This window comes from Antennarius striatus, chromosome 14 (genome assembly GCF_040054535.1).
Source record: "Antennarius striatus isolate MH-2024 chromosome 14, ASM4005453v1, whole genome shotgun sequence".
In the NCBI taxonomy this organism is placed as follows: domain Eukaryota; kingdom Metazoa; phylum Chordata; class Actinopteri; order Lophiiformes; family Antennariidae; genus Antennarius; species Antennarius striatus.
In genome coordinates, this window is record NC_090789.1 from 1,268,203 (window position 1) to 1,281,696 (window position 13,494).

Genomic DNA, 13,494 nt, shown 5'->3' on the forward strand with positions numbered 1-13,494 from the left:
GTTAATAAAACGATATTATATGTTTTTATTATGGGATGGGCTCCAGCAATCCCCGTGACCCACGAAAACAGGAAGCAGTACAGAAAAATCTATTTTCTTCTATTTTATTTACTGTACAGTAACATGGTATGAGCTTTTAACGGTTTATGAGTGATTTTACGACTACAATGTTTTTTGTTGAAAATGACATAAACTTGATTATTATTTCTCGGGTATATTTTTTATTATTATTTAATATATTTATTATTTTATTTTTTAATTGTCATTTTTCGGGTCTTTTTTAATTAATTTTTTTAGATTTATTATTTTATTTTTTTAATTATTATTTTTCGGGTATTTGTTAATTTCCCTGACGGAACCTCCTCAGGGGATCAATAGTTAAAATCTACTCTTTTTGAAAACGCATAATCCCATGTTACATCACTGAATGGGTTTACATCATGTACAAACATTTGAATCTTTCTGACAAAAATTAGAACATTTGTGTCGTAAATCAAATATATATATATATATATATATATATATATATATATATATATGTCAAAACTTTGGGATTAAATTAGCTCAAAAGGGCTACATGCTAGTTTTACTTCAAACCATTTCCTGTTTAATTTGTGTGGATAAGAATATTAAAATAAAATGGAAACTTGTATCCAGGTGTGTGAATACATCTGTATTACTAGAGTTCTGTCTCAGAGCAGAGGAGCAGAGAGGATTCTGGGAGGGCGGGTCAGATGGCGGCGGCGTAACCGAATTACCCATCAGGCCTAATGGGATCCATGAGGACGGCGTGCTGGACGTCTGCTGACGGCGGTCTTGTGAGCTCAGACTGAATAAGCTGTTGACCAGCTGGTGAATCAGGCAGCACACAGACACACACACACACACACACACACACACACACACACACACACACACACACACACACACACACACACACACACACACATGGTTTGTCTGCTTTATTTACAGTAAAGTTTGATTTTTAGGAAACTACGGCAAACAATTGGTGTCATAAATCATGTGTGGCACCAGAGTGTGTGTGTGTGTGTGTGTGTGTGTGTGTGTGTGTGTGTGTGTGTGTGTGTGTGTGTGTATCTACCCTCTCCTGCAGTTATTTCATTCTCAGGCCGTGGTTTAGATCCACCCTTTACAAAGTAAAAGCACGCAAACCTGACAAAATAAAAGCCTCTCATTCACTATACAAAGAAGTTTCAGGAGGAATAAACAGACGGCAGCTTTTCTGTTTGATATTATAAATAAAGAACAAAAGATGGATTGTAATCTAGCATTAATCTATAGGTGGGGGTTCTGATAGGGGGGGTTCTCTGCTCTATATTTGACAGGATGTTTTGTGTTCGGCTGGAGGATCAGCAGACAGATGGTGTTTTTAATCCCGTCTGTCCCCTCGTCTCCTCTTTCACACACATTTCATCTTCATTTCTTCTGCTGATGAAAAACCTCAACAAACTCCATCCAATCAGAAGAGAGGAACGAGGAGCTGCTTCCTGTTTCCATTTGCTGTTATTGTTCATGAATCTTTACATCACTGTCAACAACAATTGATTGGTGATCAACTATTCAGACGATTGATTGATTTGTGGCGTCCGGTTTCATTTAACCCACATTTCAGCAAGTGCAGATTATTTTTCTGTCGCGTCACACAAAAGCAAACAAACAGGGATTATCAATAAAAATAAACCTCGTGACGTCACAGCAGGAGGAGGAGCGATGGAAGAAGAGGACAGCCTGTTGTTCATAAATCAAACCTGTAAAGGTGAATGCACAACATCACAACTAAGCTGATGTTTAAAATCAGTTTACGGCCAATTTTAAGTTGTTTTTTAAAATTCCTTTATTTATAATATTAGTTGCTTTAATGTTATTTAACTTTATCAAAACTTAAATCTAATTCTAATTAATTTCTAGTCTTAATTTTAAAGGATTGTGTACTTTTACAGGAAGCGTATTTAACTTCAAATTAAACGTCGGTAACTTCATAAACGCGGCTGGAACAAATCGATCGTTATTGACAATCGATTAACGAACGTGTCGGTGATTGAAATCAACGCTGATTGAATCCGGACGGCCCGGTGGGGGGATGGGGGCGCCGCGTCAAGCCGGACGTAAACACACCAAGAGACCGGAAGTACACTCAAACTGCTTTCAAAATAAGAGCACGGCTGCTCACGAGGTTTAATTCGCCGCTACGTACGGCTGAATGTTAAATAACTGACATCCGTTGTATTTCAGCGCCATTACATTTGAAATTAGTAGTAATAAAATGCTGTTTAATTTATGAATACTATCGAAAAGAGATTAAAAATCAACAGCTCAAATTGAAGGTTTCGATTGTCGTCTTATTTTGAAAGCCAACCGGAAGTGTTAGGTTTAAAAGTGTCCGGCTTGAGCTGGGTCGGCGGAGGGAAAAGGGAGCGTGTGGTTAACGGGAACTGGGTCACTTCTGGACGTAAACTCCGGCAGTGAGAACCGAGGCGGACCGGAGGACGCGGACAGCCGTCTGAAGGTGAGCAGGAAGCGGATCTTTTTCTGCTCGTTTCCCGGTTATTTGTGGAACTTTTCTGACGTGTTTGTCGGGAGTTTCCGATGGGAGAGATGAGGATCATCCTCAGGAGGGGGCTGAAGGAGCGGCGGGGCGCTGGGCGGTGCAGCCCCCGCAGGAAAACACGCAACATGTTCGATTCCCAGAATGCATCATGGTTATTGATACTTAATGCAATCAATCAGATCGATTCCTGCCTCAGTTTTCCTTCCCCAGTCATAAAACTTGCATGAATTAAACTTTTATCCCAGAATCTAACATTGCAGCCTCCATAGATAGAAATGTTTGATTTAAGGGACGTTCTTGTTAATTATTTGACATAAAATCACTTTTTTTAACGACATGCATTCAAACACTTGTTGCATAAATTCCAAATGGACCAGAATTACACTTCCTGAATGGAATGGAACCAGTTCCTCTCTGCAGCCCCCCCACTGGGACACCATAAAGGAGCGATTGTCCCAAAAAGCTGTTGAATAACTTCATCATCCTACCTCCGACAGTTCTTCTTCTGTGGTGTCGTTGAACGCCTCAGGAGTTCCTCTAGAATAATCAGGGCCTGATTCCTCATCTCCTCCAGGTGGGGGGGGCGGAGTCCAGGATGGGGGGGTGGTTGTCTGACCTTCTCCTCCTCCAACAGAACCAAACATGGCCGACATGTGTGAGTACGGGGGCTTCACCCACGCCGTGGTGCGGGGCATCCCGGAGACTTTCGGGGCGTCGGCGGCGGCGGAGGGCGAAGGTCACAAGAACGGTGGGGGGGCCTCGGTGGACCTGGCCAAGGCCCAGCGACAGTTCGGCTGCCTGACGGGGGCTCTGAGGCAGAAGGTGGGGCTGCAGCTGATCGAGATCCCCCCCGACCCAGAGCTGCCGGACAGCTGGAGGATCGAGGACGTGGCCATCATCCAGGGGGGGACGGCGCTGATCACCAGGCCCCTCAGGCAGCAGCGGCGCAGCGAGGTGGGGGGGGGGTTAAAGTTTGACTGGAGCTGAAAGGGTTAAAATCACACTTCCTGTTTGTTTAATCCGATTGGTTCTGACCGCCCCCCCCCCAGGCGGAGGCGGTGAGGAAGGTGATGTCGGAGCTCCACCTGACGGTGGTGGAGATGGGGGCCGAGGAGGGGGGCTCCGGAGGGCCCACGCTGGAGGGCAGCGACGTCCTCTTCACCGGGAAGGAGTTCTTCGTGGGCCTGTCGGCTCACACCAACAGGAGGGGGGCGGAGGTGCTGGCCGACACCTTCAAGGTGAGCCGGAGTGAAGCATTCTGGGAGTTGTAGTCCTGTTTTAAAAAGCCTGGCAGAAGGAGAAGCCGACACGCCCGACGTCAAGTATTGGTTTCTCTTGAGTGCTTTTAACACACACACACACACACACACACACACACACACACACACACACACACTGCATCTGCTTGGGGTGTGTGTGTGTGTGTGTGTGTGTGTGTGTGGTGTCGATCCTCCAGATCGTGTTTCAAGTTATGCAGATGACTCTCCGCTCTCTTCGCTAACCGTTCCTGTCCCCCCCCCACCTCCAGGACTTCACCGTGTCCACCGTCCCCGTCTGCGGCGGCGTGAGGCTGAGGAGCATCTGCTCCATGGGGGGGCCCGACACCATCGTCATCAGCAGCAGCAACGGGGCCAAGAGGACGCTGAGGGTGAGTGTTTAAGGGCCGAGAACCAAAACCCCACAGGGAGTCCGTTCAGACTCGGCTGTTCCGTCCGCCCCCCTCCCATCTCGTGTGTGTGTGTGTCCAGATGATGGAGCAGCTGACTGACCACCACTATGAGATCCTCACCGTCCCAGAAGAAGCGGCGGCTAACTGCCTTTACATCCGCGGTCCGTCCAACCGGGACTTCCTGCTCCACCGGCCGGCGGACGAATGTCCCGACAGCGTCTCTGTGAGTCCGCTGCAGTTCAGCCCGGCGCCCAGCGGGGGGCGAGCTGCAGAATGACCTCCATCAACACCAGAAGTCATTGATTTTAAATTCTAATATTGAAAAATTACATTTAGTAAATTTTTGCATCTTTTTAAGTTTGTTTTCCAGAGCTTTTAAATGTTTTATCAGATGTTTGACGCGTTTCCTGTTTGTTCCGCAGGCCTTCCAGAAGCTGCAGGACTACACCCTCCTACCGACGGCCTGCAGCGAGGCGTCCAAAGCGGGGGCCGCCCTCTCCTCGCTCTGCCTCCTCATCAACAGGAAGCACAGACATTTCTAACCGGCAGGACGACGGCTCGCGGCGGAGAAACGAGTCGCGTCAGGTTTCCACAGGTTCAAGTTCACCATCGAACGTCCACCTGGTTTTATTCCCCACTATGACCCCCCCACTACGTTCTCACAACCCTTACACCACTGGTTAAACCTCAGCTTCACTGTTTTCACCTTTTAATCTTCACTAATCTCACGTTATTTCCCTTCACATCACAACCAGAACTCGTTTCTTCGCTCACCGAACATATCGGATCCTGTTGGGAGACTTTTATTTTGAAGGAACTGTGGTACCGCGCTGAGTCAGCGAATCTGACAAGTTTTAATTGTTTTAACGGATGTTTTACTGACAGGCTGATGACGGGACTGTTTTTGAACGGCTTTAATGTTATGGATTTGATCAATAAATCTAACTGACGTCAGTCGAGTCGCTTCTGTGTGATTTAAAAAACAAACAAACCAGAAAACATTTCTTCAAATTTATTGTGAAAGCGTTTTTCTTAACGGTTGGACTTGGCGACTCTCTCCAACTCGTCCTTCTTCTTGATGGCGTAGGAGTTTGATGAACCCTGAAAGGAGAGACAGTTTTAACTCCCAAGTCGGATGCTGCTGTTTGTAAGCCGTCGACAGGACGACGACCTCTGACCTTTGCGGCGTTGATCAGCTCATCAGCCAGACACTCGGCGATGGTCTTGATGTTCCTGAACGCAGCTTCTCTCGCTCCGGTGCAGAGCAGCCAGATGGCCTGAGGGGGGAGAGACGGGTGGGTGAGACGGGTGGGTGAGACGGGTGGGTGAGACGGGTAGACTCTACAGGAACGAGCCCCGCCCCCTTTAGACGGATGTATCTGAGTCGGTGATTGGCCGCGACACAGGCGACGACGGCCAATGAATAAACCAAGACGTTTGCTCTGCGAGCGCTCTAGCACACCGGGACGACGGGCAGCGTCCGGGCGTGACTCTAGCCTCGCGTCAAGGCGACCAATCAGGACAGAACGCGGCGTCTCCGTACCTGGTTGACCCGACGGAGGGGCGACACGTCCACCGCCTGCCTCCTGACGGTACCGGCACGCCCGATACGGGTGGAGTCCTCACGGGGGCCGCTGTTGATGATGGCGTTCACCAACACCTGGAGGGGATTCTGCAGGGAGAACGAAATTCGTATCGACGTTCCTGATGGTCGCACCGTTAGCAGCTAGCTGCTACGTACCTCTCCGGTCAGCAGGTGGATGATCTCGAAGGCGTGTTTGACGATGCGCACAGTCATCAGCTTCTTGCCGTTGTTGCGGCCGTGCATCATCATGGAGTTGGTCAGACGCTCCACGATGGGGCACTGGGCCTTCCTGAAGCGCTTGGCGGCGTAACGCCCTCCAGAGTGCGGCAGGTATTTGGCGTATTTCTCCTTCACAGCGATGTAATCCTGCACGGGGGACAGAAGTCGACTCAACACGCCGATGAGGCTAACGGAGGACGCTAACGGTCGTGTGTCTGAGTTGGTGATTGGCTGGATCACAGCAGACGACAGCCAATGAATAAGCAAAGACGTGTTGCTCTGCGAGCGCTCTAGCACGCCGGGACGACGTGGACGTCCAGGCGTGACTCTGGCCTCGCTTCACGTTTCAGACGGGTCTCCTACCTGCAGGGAGATGTCGTTAATCTGGACGTCATCTGTGCTCCACTTTCCAAAAAGTTTGATCTCGGGGGTCTCGGCCACAGCGGGGGCGCACTCCCAGTCGGTCACTGAGGATTAGATAGTATCATAAAATTAAGTGTAATACTTTATCAAGCAGCATGATAAACAGCAATAATCCCATACAGTTACTAATTTAATCTACACTAACATAAAGGTAGCCCAGTTTTTATGCCGATGATCCCATAATCTATCCGTCATTTTTCACAAATATTAAACATATTAAAAAACATGTGAAATGACATTAATTTCAATAATAACATTATAATCTACCTTTAAGGCCCGATTTGAAGCCTGACTGTATTAGCTTAGCTTCACGTAACGTTAGCTAACCTTAGCGGTGTCCGTTAACAAGCTAGCCAATGCCAATAGATTTACATTATAAACAGTTGTGTTTCGTACTTTAAGGCAAACAGTCCTATTCGTCATTAAATTTGGTGAAACTGAATGCTAACCGTGCTACCTGTCGCTAAGAATCATCAACATGCCCCATCCACATGTGTTAGCGCGTTAGCCGCATGCTAACGCTCAGCGCCGTTGTGTTCATCGGGCAACATTTGAGGGAATAAAGTCACTTTACAGCAAAGCTAACGTGTTTTATTCTTCCTGACCGGACGGGCGGATCCACCGCGGATGATTTAATCCTGTTTGAGTCCGTTTTTTAAATTCCGACGGGAGAAAAAGGAGATTAATTCACTCACTTGTGTTCGCCGTTCGGTGCCACACTTCTCAGAGACGGAAAAGGGCCTTCACGGGGCGCCGCGCGCAGATATCCGGTGAGGTGGCCGGCTACTTCCTGTGCGCAAGGCATGCCGGGAAATGTAGTGTATGTCCCTAACGGCCGTTTCCATCCGATTATAGCACAAGCGAGCGATGGAAAGTGTTCATTACATTATAAAAAGTGACATCAGAATGAGAAAATGGATTTTGCAAATAAATAATTATAAATTCAAATTCAAACAAGCGGAATTAATCAAACCGTACCATTCACTCACAGAATTGTAGGTTTAACAGCAGTATTAAACATCAAGTAATAAAATTAAACCCTATTTAGCCTCATTTACGGTATATTAAGAAAAAGAGATAAACTGTTTTTAACATAATTAAAATTAAGTAAATAATACATGCATATACAGCAAATTAGAATGCTACATTTGAGTGTTTTATTTGTATAGATGTTTCCTGTACCGACTGGACAAATAGATTGCAAGAGTAGATATTTAAAACTTTTATTGTGCTGACAACATTTGACACATTTTTATTGGCAAATGAAATTTCGTAAAAATTGTACAATCGTGTCAAAATAGTCACTTCAGTTGAGTTTTTAAAAATTGTCCATAACCATATCTGTTGTTTATAAAGCACAAAAAACTCAAGACATCCCCTAAATTACATCATAACATATAGTTATTTTCTTCTTCTACGCAGTCAGATCAATTAATTTGCACAAGAAACATTAAACAGGATTCAACAATATCAGCGACAGTACTTCAAATTTAAAAGCTTTAAAATAGCATAATTCCTCATATTGGTATCATTTCCCTTCTCTTCTTGTGGAAAAAAAAAATCACTTCTTATTTTTTTCACTTTAGCTTTTTAAATTGTCCTTTTTGAAAGCATCCACTGTTAGAACGACGGTTGGGGTAGAACCCAACAGGACGGTCGCTCTGACGCCTGAGGTATCTAAAAGCACTGGGAGGGAAGCTCCGCCCCTTTCGCCAGCCTCCATCCCTCCATCCGTTTGACCTCCGTTGCTAAAGACGGACGACGGCAGCACTTTGGTTTGGGACGTAAAACAAGGAAACACGTTTAAGGCTCGATCTACTGACAAAAAAACAACCTTCAAATCAGACGATCACATTAAAACAGGTTAAAATGATTAAAACGTACAAATTACTGCATCATCAGACGGGATGAGTCGCTCAGGCACTAGAGTGTTTTGTGTTTGAGGTATGCATGAACACACACACACACACACACACACACACACACACACACACACACACACACACACACACACACACACACACACACACACACACACACACACACGGATAAATACTGTACGTTAGGGTTCTTTGTGCTTCAAAGGGGACAAAAATCTCAATTTCATCGACATTAAAGGAGCATTTCACCAAGTTTTACACAAGATCAGCTGCTTCCAGGGGTTTGATTCAAACCTGAGACCAAAAATGAAGTTAAATTATTAAAAATAAAGGTATTTCAGCCTCTCTTACGCTGATTTTTGATCCCTTCCTGTTTCGTCCCTTCTTCAGTTTTACATTAGCATCGTGCTAAGTTGCTGAAATGCTCCTTCGATGTCAGATTTTAACAGTAGTTCCAGAGTTTATTCAAACCTTTTATTCTTGTCGCTCCTGACAGTTTGAGGTTTGTGCATCTGATATTTGGATAAACTTCCACACTTGTTTTGTTATAAACATCTGAAGTGTTGAACTCTGAATTTTACAGCGCAGACGGGTGGATTTATTCCCTTTGAGCTCGGCTAGCTGTCCAGCGTTCTGATATGTTAGGCTAACTAGCTGCTAGCCTTAGTGTTAGCGATCTTCTTATGATTCCTCCAAGAGAAAGAACCAGTTTCCAAACCGTCAACGCTTTTCTCTAAAAACTATCTTGTAGTCACTGGAATGAGCAGAAAAAGCTCAAACACAAGCCCCGCCCACAGGAAGTCCAAGGACAAACAAACGCTGGCAGTACGTTTGACTGTGAACGCACCTCTGAATGCTGTAATCTAGAAAATGAGATTAAACCCATAGAAGTTTGGAATAAATCTACAGTAGTTTCATCAAAAGTGGATGAATTCAACGTGTAAAACTGATTTGTGTATCTGTGTGTGCTGGAAGAGTTTGTTTGTGTGTTTACACCAGCCACTTCTCCATGCATGTGTGGAAAACTGTCTCGTTGGAGTGCCAGAACACGTGTTCCACCCCGGGAACGGAGCAGATGATCAGATCGCCGCGAGCCGCCAGCGTCTTCAGGCCGAAGACGTCACTCAAATACAACTGGAAGGGAGGAGGAAGAGGAAGAAGAGGAAGAGCGGGGCTGAGGATCAGTTTTACACACATAGAACAAAAACACATAAAACTAAACAATAAAACGCAGCTTGAATCGTTCCTGATGTCGAGGAAAGATGGAAAAACTTTTATTTATACATCAGTTCCGTCTGAAGATTCACAACCAAACCAGTTGGAACTGGAAACGTTCCTGAAGTCCTGCCAGCTCACAGACGGTGTATTGTTTCCATAGCAACCGCTCCCTGTGCTCGCGCCCCGACTGATAGCTGTACGTGAGTTTATGACTCCAGAGGACAAAACGGCGTTTGAAGAACTTAACATTTAACAGCGTCTTGTGTGTGTGTGTGTGTGTGTGTGTGTGTGTGTGTGTGATTTTTCACCCACATCTTGGTTCTGCATCTCCACAACAGTCTCATTGTCGTCATAAAATCCAAACTGGCTGTAAAACCAGAGAAACAGAGAAATAAAGATTAAACAAGTGAGCAAAGGTCAAGTAATGCATGAAAAAAACTAAAAACTATATAAAAAATATTTTAAAATCATTAAAATAAATAAAAATACAACCATGGATATAAAGGAGAAACCTTTTTGGATTTTTTTTTTTTGCAGGAAGTCAGTGCTGACTTTTACGAGGTGCTCCTGAACTCACCTGGACTGCCAGGGCGTGATGACGCCGTCGTCCGGTCCTCCAACCAGAACCAGCTTGTTAATCTTCAGGAAGTTCTTCTTCCACTCTGGGATGGAGACACAAACCTGTTCAAACCAGCTGCTGAACAAAGTCCGACTTAAATAAACTTCACATGATTTTATTTCTGATGACCTCAAATCGAAACAGGAAACAGATTGACTATTATAAATTCTTGTGGAGTCGTGACTTTAGAACTGGTGATCACATGATCACAGACCTACTGCGGGTCACACACACAGTCGATACGGGTCGGTTTGACCCGGGAGGAATGTGCTGACCTGATGAATTTGGATTGATCCTCTCGCTGTTGAGTAGAGCCAGATAGTCACTGTTGTTCAAGTATAGGTCTCTGTGGTGGGGGTCTGGGGAGGGGACAGGGGTCAGACACGGCTCCCAGAACGCGTTCAGGTCGTTACCAGTGGAGGAGTCTCACCGTTCCAGTAGTTGCAGATGGAAACCCTCTGACCGAAGGCGGTGTAGCAGAGGTGGTAGAGGTTGGATTTGACAAACTGAGGGAAAAGGTACTTCAGGTAGTCGGTGTCTGGGAGGAAGCAGGAGAGAAACGGGGTTCAGCCGGATGCATCGGGGTTCACAGCTCGTCGCGGCGCCGCTGAGCCTCACCTCCATACTGGCCGGCCTGAGGCGACGACAGGGAGATGAAGGAGTGAACGTTGTGATCCGACAGCGTGGAGACGATTCCTCTGCAGACCAGCCCGCCTGCGGACAAAAAAATAGTCCCGTCAAGCATTTTAACGACTCAATTCCGACACAAACGACCACTGAAGAAGAAGAAACGGACGCAAATGGGATTCACCCTTCAGTCGGTGAGGTGCCAATGTTTGAAAGACAAGAAACAGAAGTCAATCACACAAATAATTCAGATTTTAGAAGCTATGATTTTTCACAATTGTCAAAATTGTCACCGATTACAGTATTTTCCGCACTTTAAGGCGCACTTAAAGGCCTTTCATTTTCTCAAAAACTGATAGGGCACCTTATAATCAAGCGCGCCTGATAGTGCGGAAAATACAGCAATGTCAGCAAATTGTTTCAGCTCCACGCTGCAAAAAATGTAAACTCAGTAAAAACGGCTTCTCGTTATTATATTGCATGTTATGTTTGAGTTTCAGTGTCTTATCAGCGAGGAGAAAATACGTGACAGAAATAATAAAACTTGAAATTCCCCACAGCAGCGGTGATATCAGAGTTCCTTGTTTGCTGACCTCCCGCCTGAGCCTTAAACACAACCCCCAGCGATAAATTCACCGACCCTGAGAGTAGCAGATGAAGTGAACGCCGTCGGCGGCGTTCTGCATGATGGGGTAGATGGCTGCCTTGAAGCCCTCCACCTGCTTCCACATGGGCTCCAGGCTGGCGCTCCTGTCGAACAGGTCGATCACCGTCACGTTGGTCCCAGGATGAGACTGCATAGAGATGGGTTCAGGTCCCCATAAGGAACGACACGCAAACACACACACACACACACGCACACACAAACCTGTACATTCAGATGTCTGTGAGGATTTTGAGCTCCACAGCCCGTACAGACGCGTTCCGGACACTCACCTCGTTTATGAACCGCTGTAGGTTCTTAAAATCCCCCGAAGAGTCGAACAAACCGTGAACGATGACCACCGGCTTGTAGCCGAACGCCGCAGCCCAGAGGCAGGCACCGAGGAGCGGGTAGAGGAGCCAGCAGGCTCCGCTGCTCCTCACCGGTGTGGACATGGTCGACAAGAACAAATTGAAATTAATTTAAAAACCTAAAAGACGTTAAAATGAACACATGAGTTCGGTTAACGCTGCGTTTCCTGCTTCAGTCCCATTTCTGTCCGTTGGGTCGCGTCCCTTACGTAACCCGCTGCACACCGTGTTTATTGTTATTAACACCGAGCAGCTGCCGTAGTTTCCGTCGCTCGCTTCCGGTTTCAAGTTTAAACCAATGGGGATACATTTAACGTCATTTCCGGCTACTTCTAGTCCAATCATCAGCTTACAATAATAACGCCCTCTTTTTTTTTCACCCACGCAGGAAGCAGCGAGTTATTAGTTGTTTATTCAGCTGTTATTTTACTGTAATGTAATACATCATAATAAAATTATGTGATAAATTATAATCTAATAAATTATACTATTATAATAAAATAAATTATGTAATAAATTATACCATAATATACATTATTGTGTAATAAATTATACACTATAATTCAATTATGTAATAAATTATGTAATAAATTATATTAAAATGCAATAAATTGTTTAATAAATTATTCTATAACACAATCAATTATTGTGTCATAAAATGTTGTTACAAATAATTTTATAATTTCGATTTAAAATCATAATTTTAACGTGTAAAATTATTTCATAATAAATTGTAATGAATTGTGTCGTAAATTGTCATTAATGCAATTATGTAATTAATTATAAACAGGTAAAGTCTTTTTTCTATTTTTAGACATGCAATGTTAAATTGAAAACTACCCTCTTAATTGTTCCACTCAAGATTGACAAGCTTCTACTTGATTTGACTGCTTTCAGACATTTTCAGCTTCAAATTAGCTTCAGATCGAGTACATTTCTCCAAGAAATGATCGGATCACCCCCACCTATCGGTCAGTTTGTTTGTTTTTTCAAATAGCAGACAGGAAGAAAGGTTATGGTCACAAGGCATGATTTTTTTTTTTCAATCATCACTTTAAAGATGTGGGATCATTTGGAATCGGTTGAATAAAAGCATCAAAGCTGAGAATATCTTAAGCCTCAAAAAACAAACTTGAAACGGGGATTCATGTAACAAACTTTATTTATATCAGTCGTACAGATGGAGAGAAAAACACACCAACAAGAAAATCCTCTCATAATACAGAAACAAACAGTCTGGCGTCGGGTCAAAGCTTCAGAATAAAAGCATCGCAGAAATCTGCTGCTCGCCTTAAAGCTGGTGAACGGAGTGCCAACGTGTCGAACACACGTCTTGATGCTGGTTCCCCATACCGGAGTGTCACGCCGGCTTTAAGCGGCGGCGTGGAAGCATTAGATGCTGGCGCTAGAAAACTAAACGAAAAGATTTATTCACGCTTCTGGCAAAACATTCTTTAAAAAAAAATCAAACGCACCCCAGTCATCGATAACCCCCCCTTGACGCATGCACAAAGAGAACCCCCCCGTCCCCATGGACACGTATAACAAGCGGCCCTACACGGTGGGCTGCAGCAGCTCCTGGAGCTGACACAAGGTGTCCCTCAGGGTGACGGCGAGCGTCTCGGCGTGCGTCTCCTCGCAGCAGTTGAAGGCGGTGATGGAGAAGTGGAC

The 13,494-nt window shown here is 45.1% G+C and overlaps 4 protein-coding genes and 2 non-coding genes across 6 annotated transcripts in view; 1 reads left to right on the top strand and 5 right to left on the bottom strand.

Moving 5' to 3' along the window:
- The first annotated feature begins 2,389 nt into the window (after positions 1-2,389).
- Positions 2,390-5,155, top strand: ddah2 (DDAH family member 2, ADMA-independent). Its single transcript, XM_068332675.1, has 6 exons — positions 2,390-2,527; positions 3,204-3,523; positions 3,619-3,807; positions 4,098-4,217; positions 4,318-4,461; positions 4,661-5,155. The coding sequence occupies exons 2-6, from the start codon at positions 3,212-3,214 to the stop codon at positions 4,778-4,780; spliced, it is 885 nt and encodes a 294-aa protein (XP_068188776.1). The 5' UTR covers positions 2,390-2,527; positions 3,204-3,211; the 3' UTR covers positions 4,781-5,155.
- An 80-nt stretch (positions 5,156-5,235) lies between these two features.
- Positions 5,236-7,215, bottom strand: rps5 (ribosomal protein S5). The gene is made up of 6 exons (XM_068333682.1): positions 7,161-7,215; positions 6,406-6,509; positions 5,980-6,189; positions 5,782-5,910; positions 5,417-5,515; positions 5,236-5,339 (listed from the first exon to the last, which is right to left on the bottom strand). Coding segments are annotated over exons 1-6 (612 nt in total). The 5' UTR covers positions 7,162-7,215; the 3' UTR covers positions 5,236-5,270.
- Positions 5,610-5,741, bottom strand: LOC137607917 (small nucleolar RNA SNORA3/SNORA45 family). Its single transcript, XR_011038080.1, has one exon. It is a non-coding gene; the product is annotated as a small nucleolar RNA SNORA3/SNORA45 family (small nucleolar RNA).
- Positions 6,250-6,381, bottom strand: LOC137607919 (small nucleolar RNA SNORA3/SNORA45 family). The gene has a single exon (XR_011038082.1). It is a non-coding gene; the product is annotated as a small nucleolar RNA SNORA3/SNORA45 family (small nucleolar RNA).
- Positions 7,216-7,674: 459 nt separating the features above from the next.
- Positions 7,675-12,085, bottom strand: ppt2b (palmitoyl-protein thioesterase 2b). The gene is made up of 8 exons (XM_068332779.1): positions 11,746-12,085; positions 11,450-11,603; positions 10,801-10,896; positions 10,613-10,720; positions 10,458-10,541; positions 10,141-10,225; positions 9,876-9,930; positions 7,675-9,479 (listed from the first exon to the last, which is right to left on the bottom strand). The coding sequence occupies exons 1-8, from the start codon at positions 11,905-11,907 to the stop codon at positions 9,336-9,338; spliced, it is 888 nt and encodes a 295-aa protein (XP_068188880.1). The 5' UTR covers positions 11,908-12,085; the 3' UTR covers positions 7,675-9,335.
- An 888-nt stretch (positions 12,086-12,973) lies between these two features.
- cratb (carnitine O-acetyltransferase b) overlaps positions 12,974-13,494 on the bottom strand; it is a 5,437-nt gene continuing 4,916 nt past the window's right edge. Inside the window, exon 15 of the mRNA XM_068332365.1 lies at positions 12,974-13,494. This exon is cut by the window's right edge and continues 87 nt beyond it. Within this exon, the coding sequence (XP_068188466.1) occupies positions 13,378-13,494 (117 nt within the window). The 3' untranslated portion in view covers positions 12,974-13,377.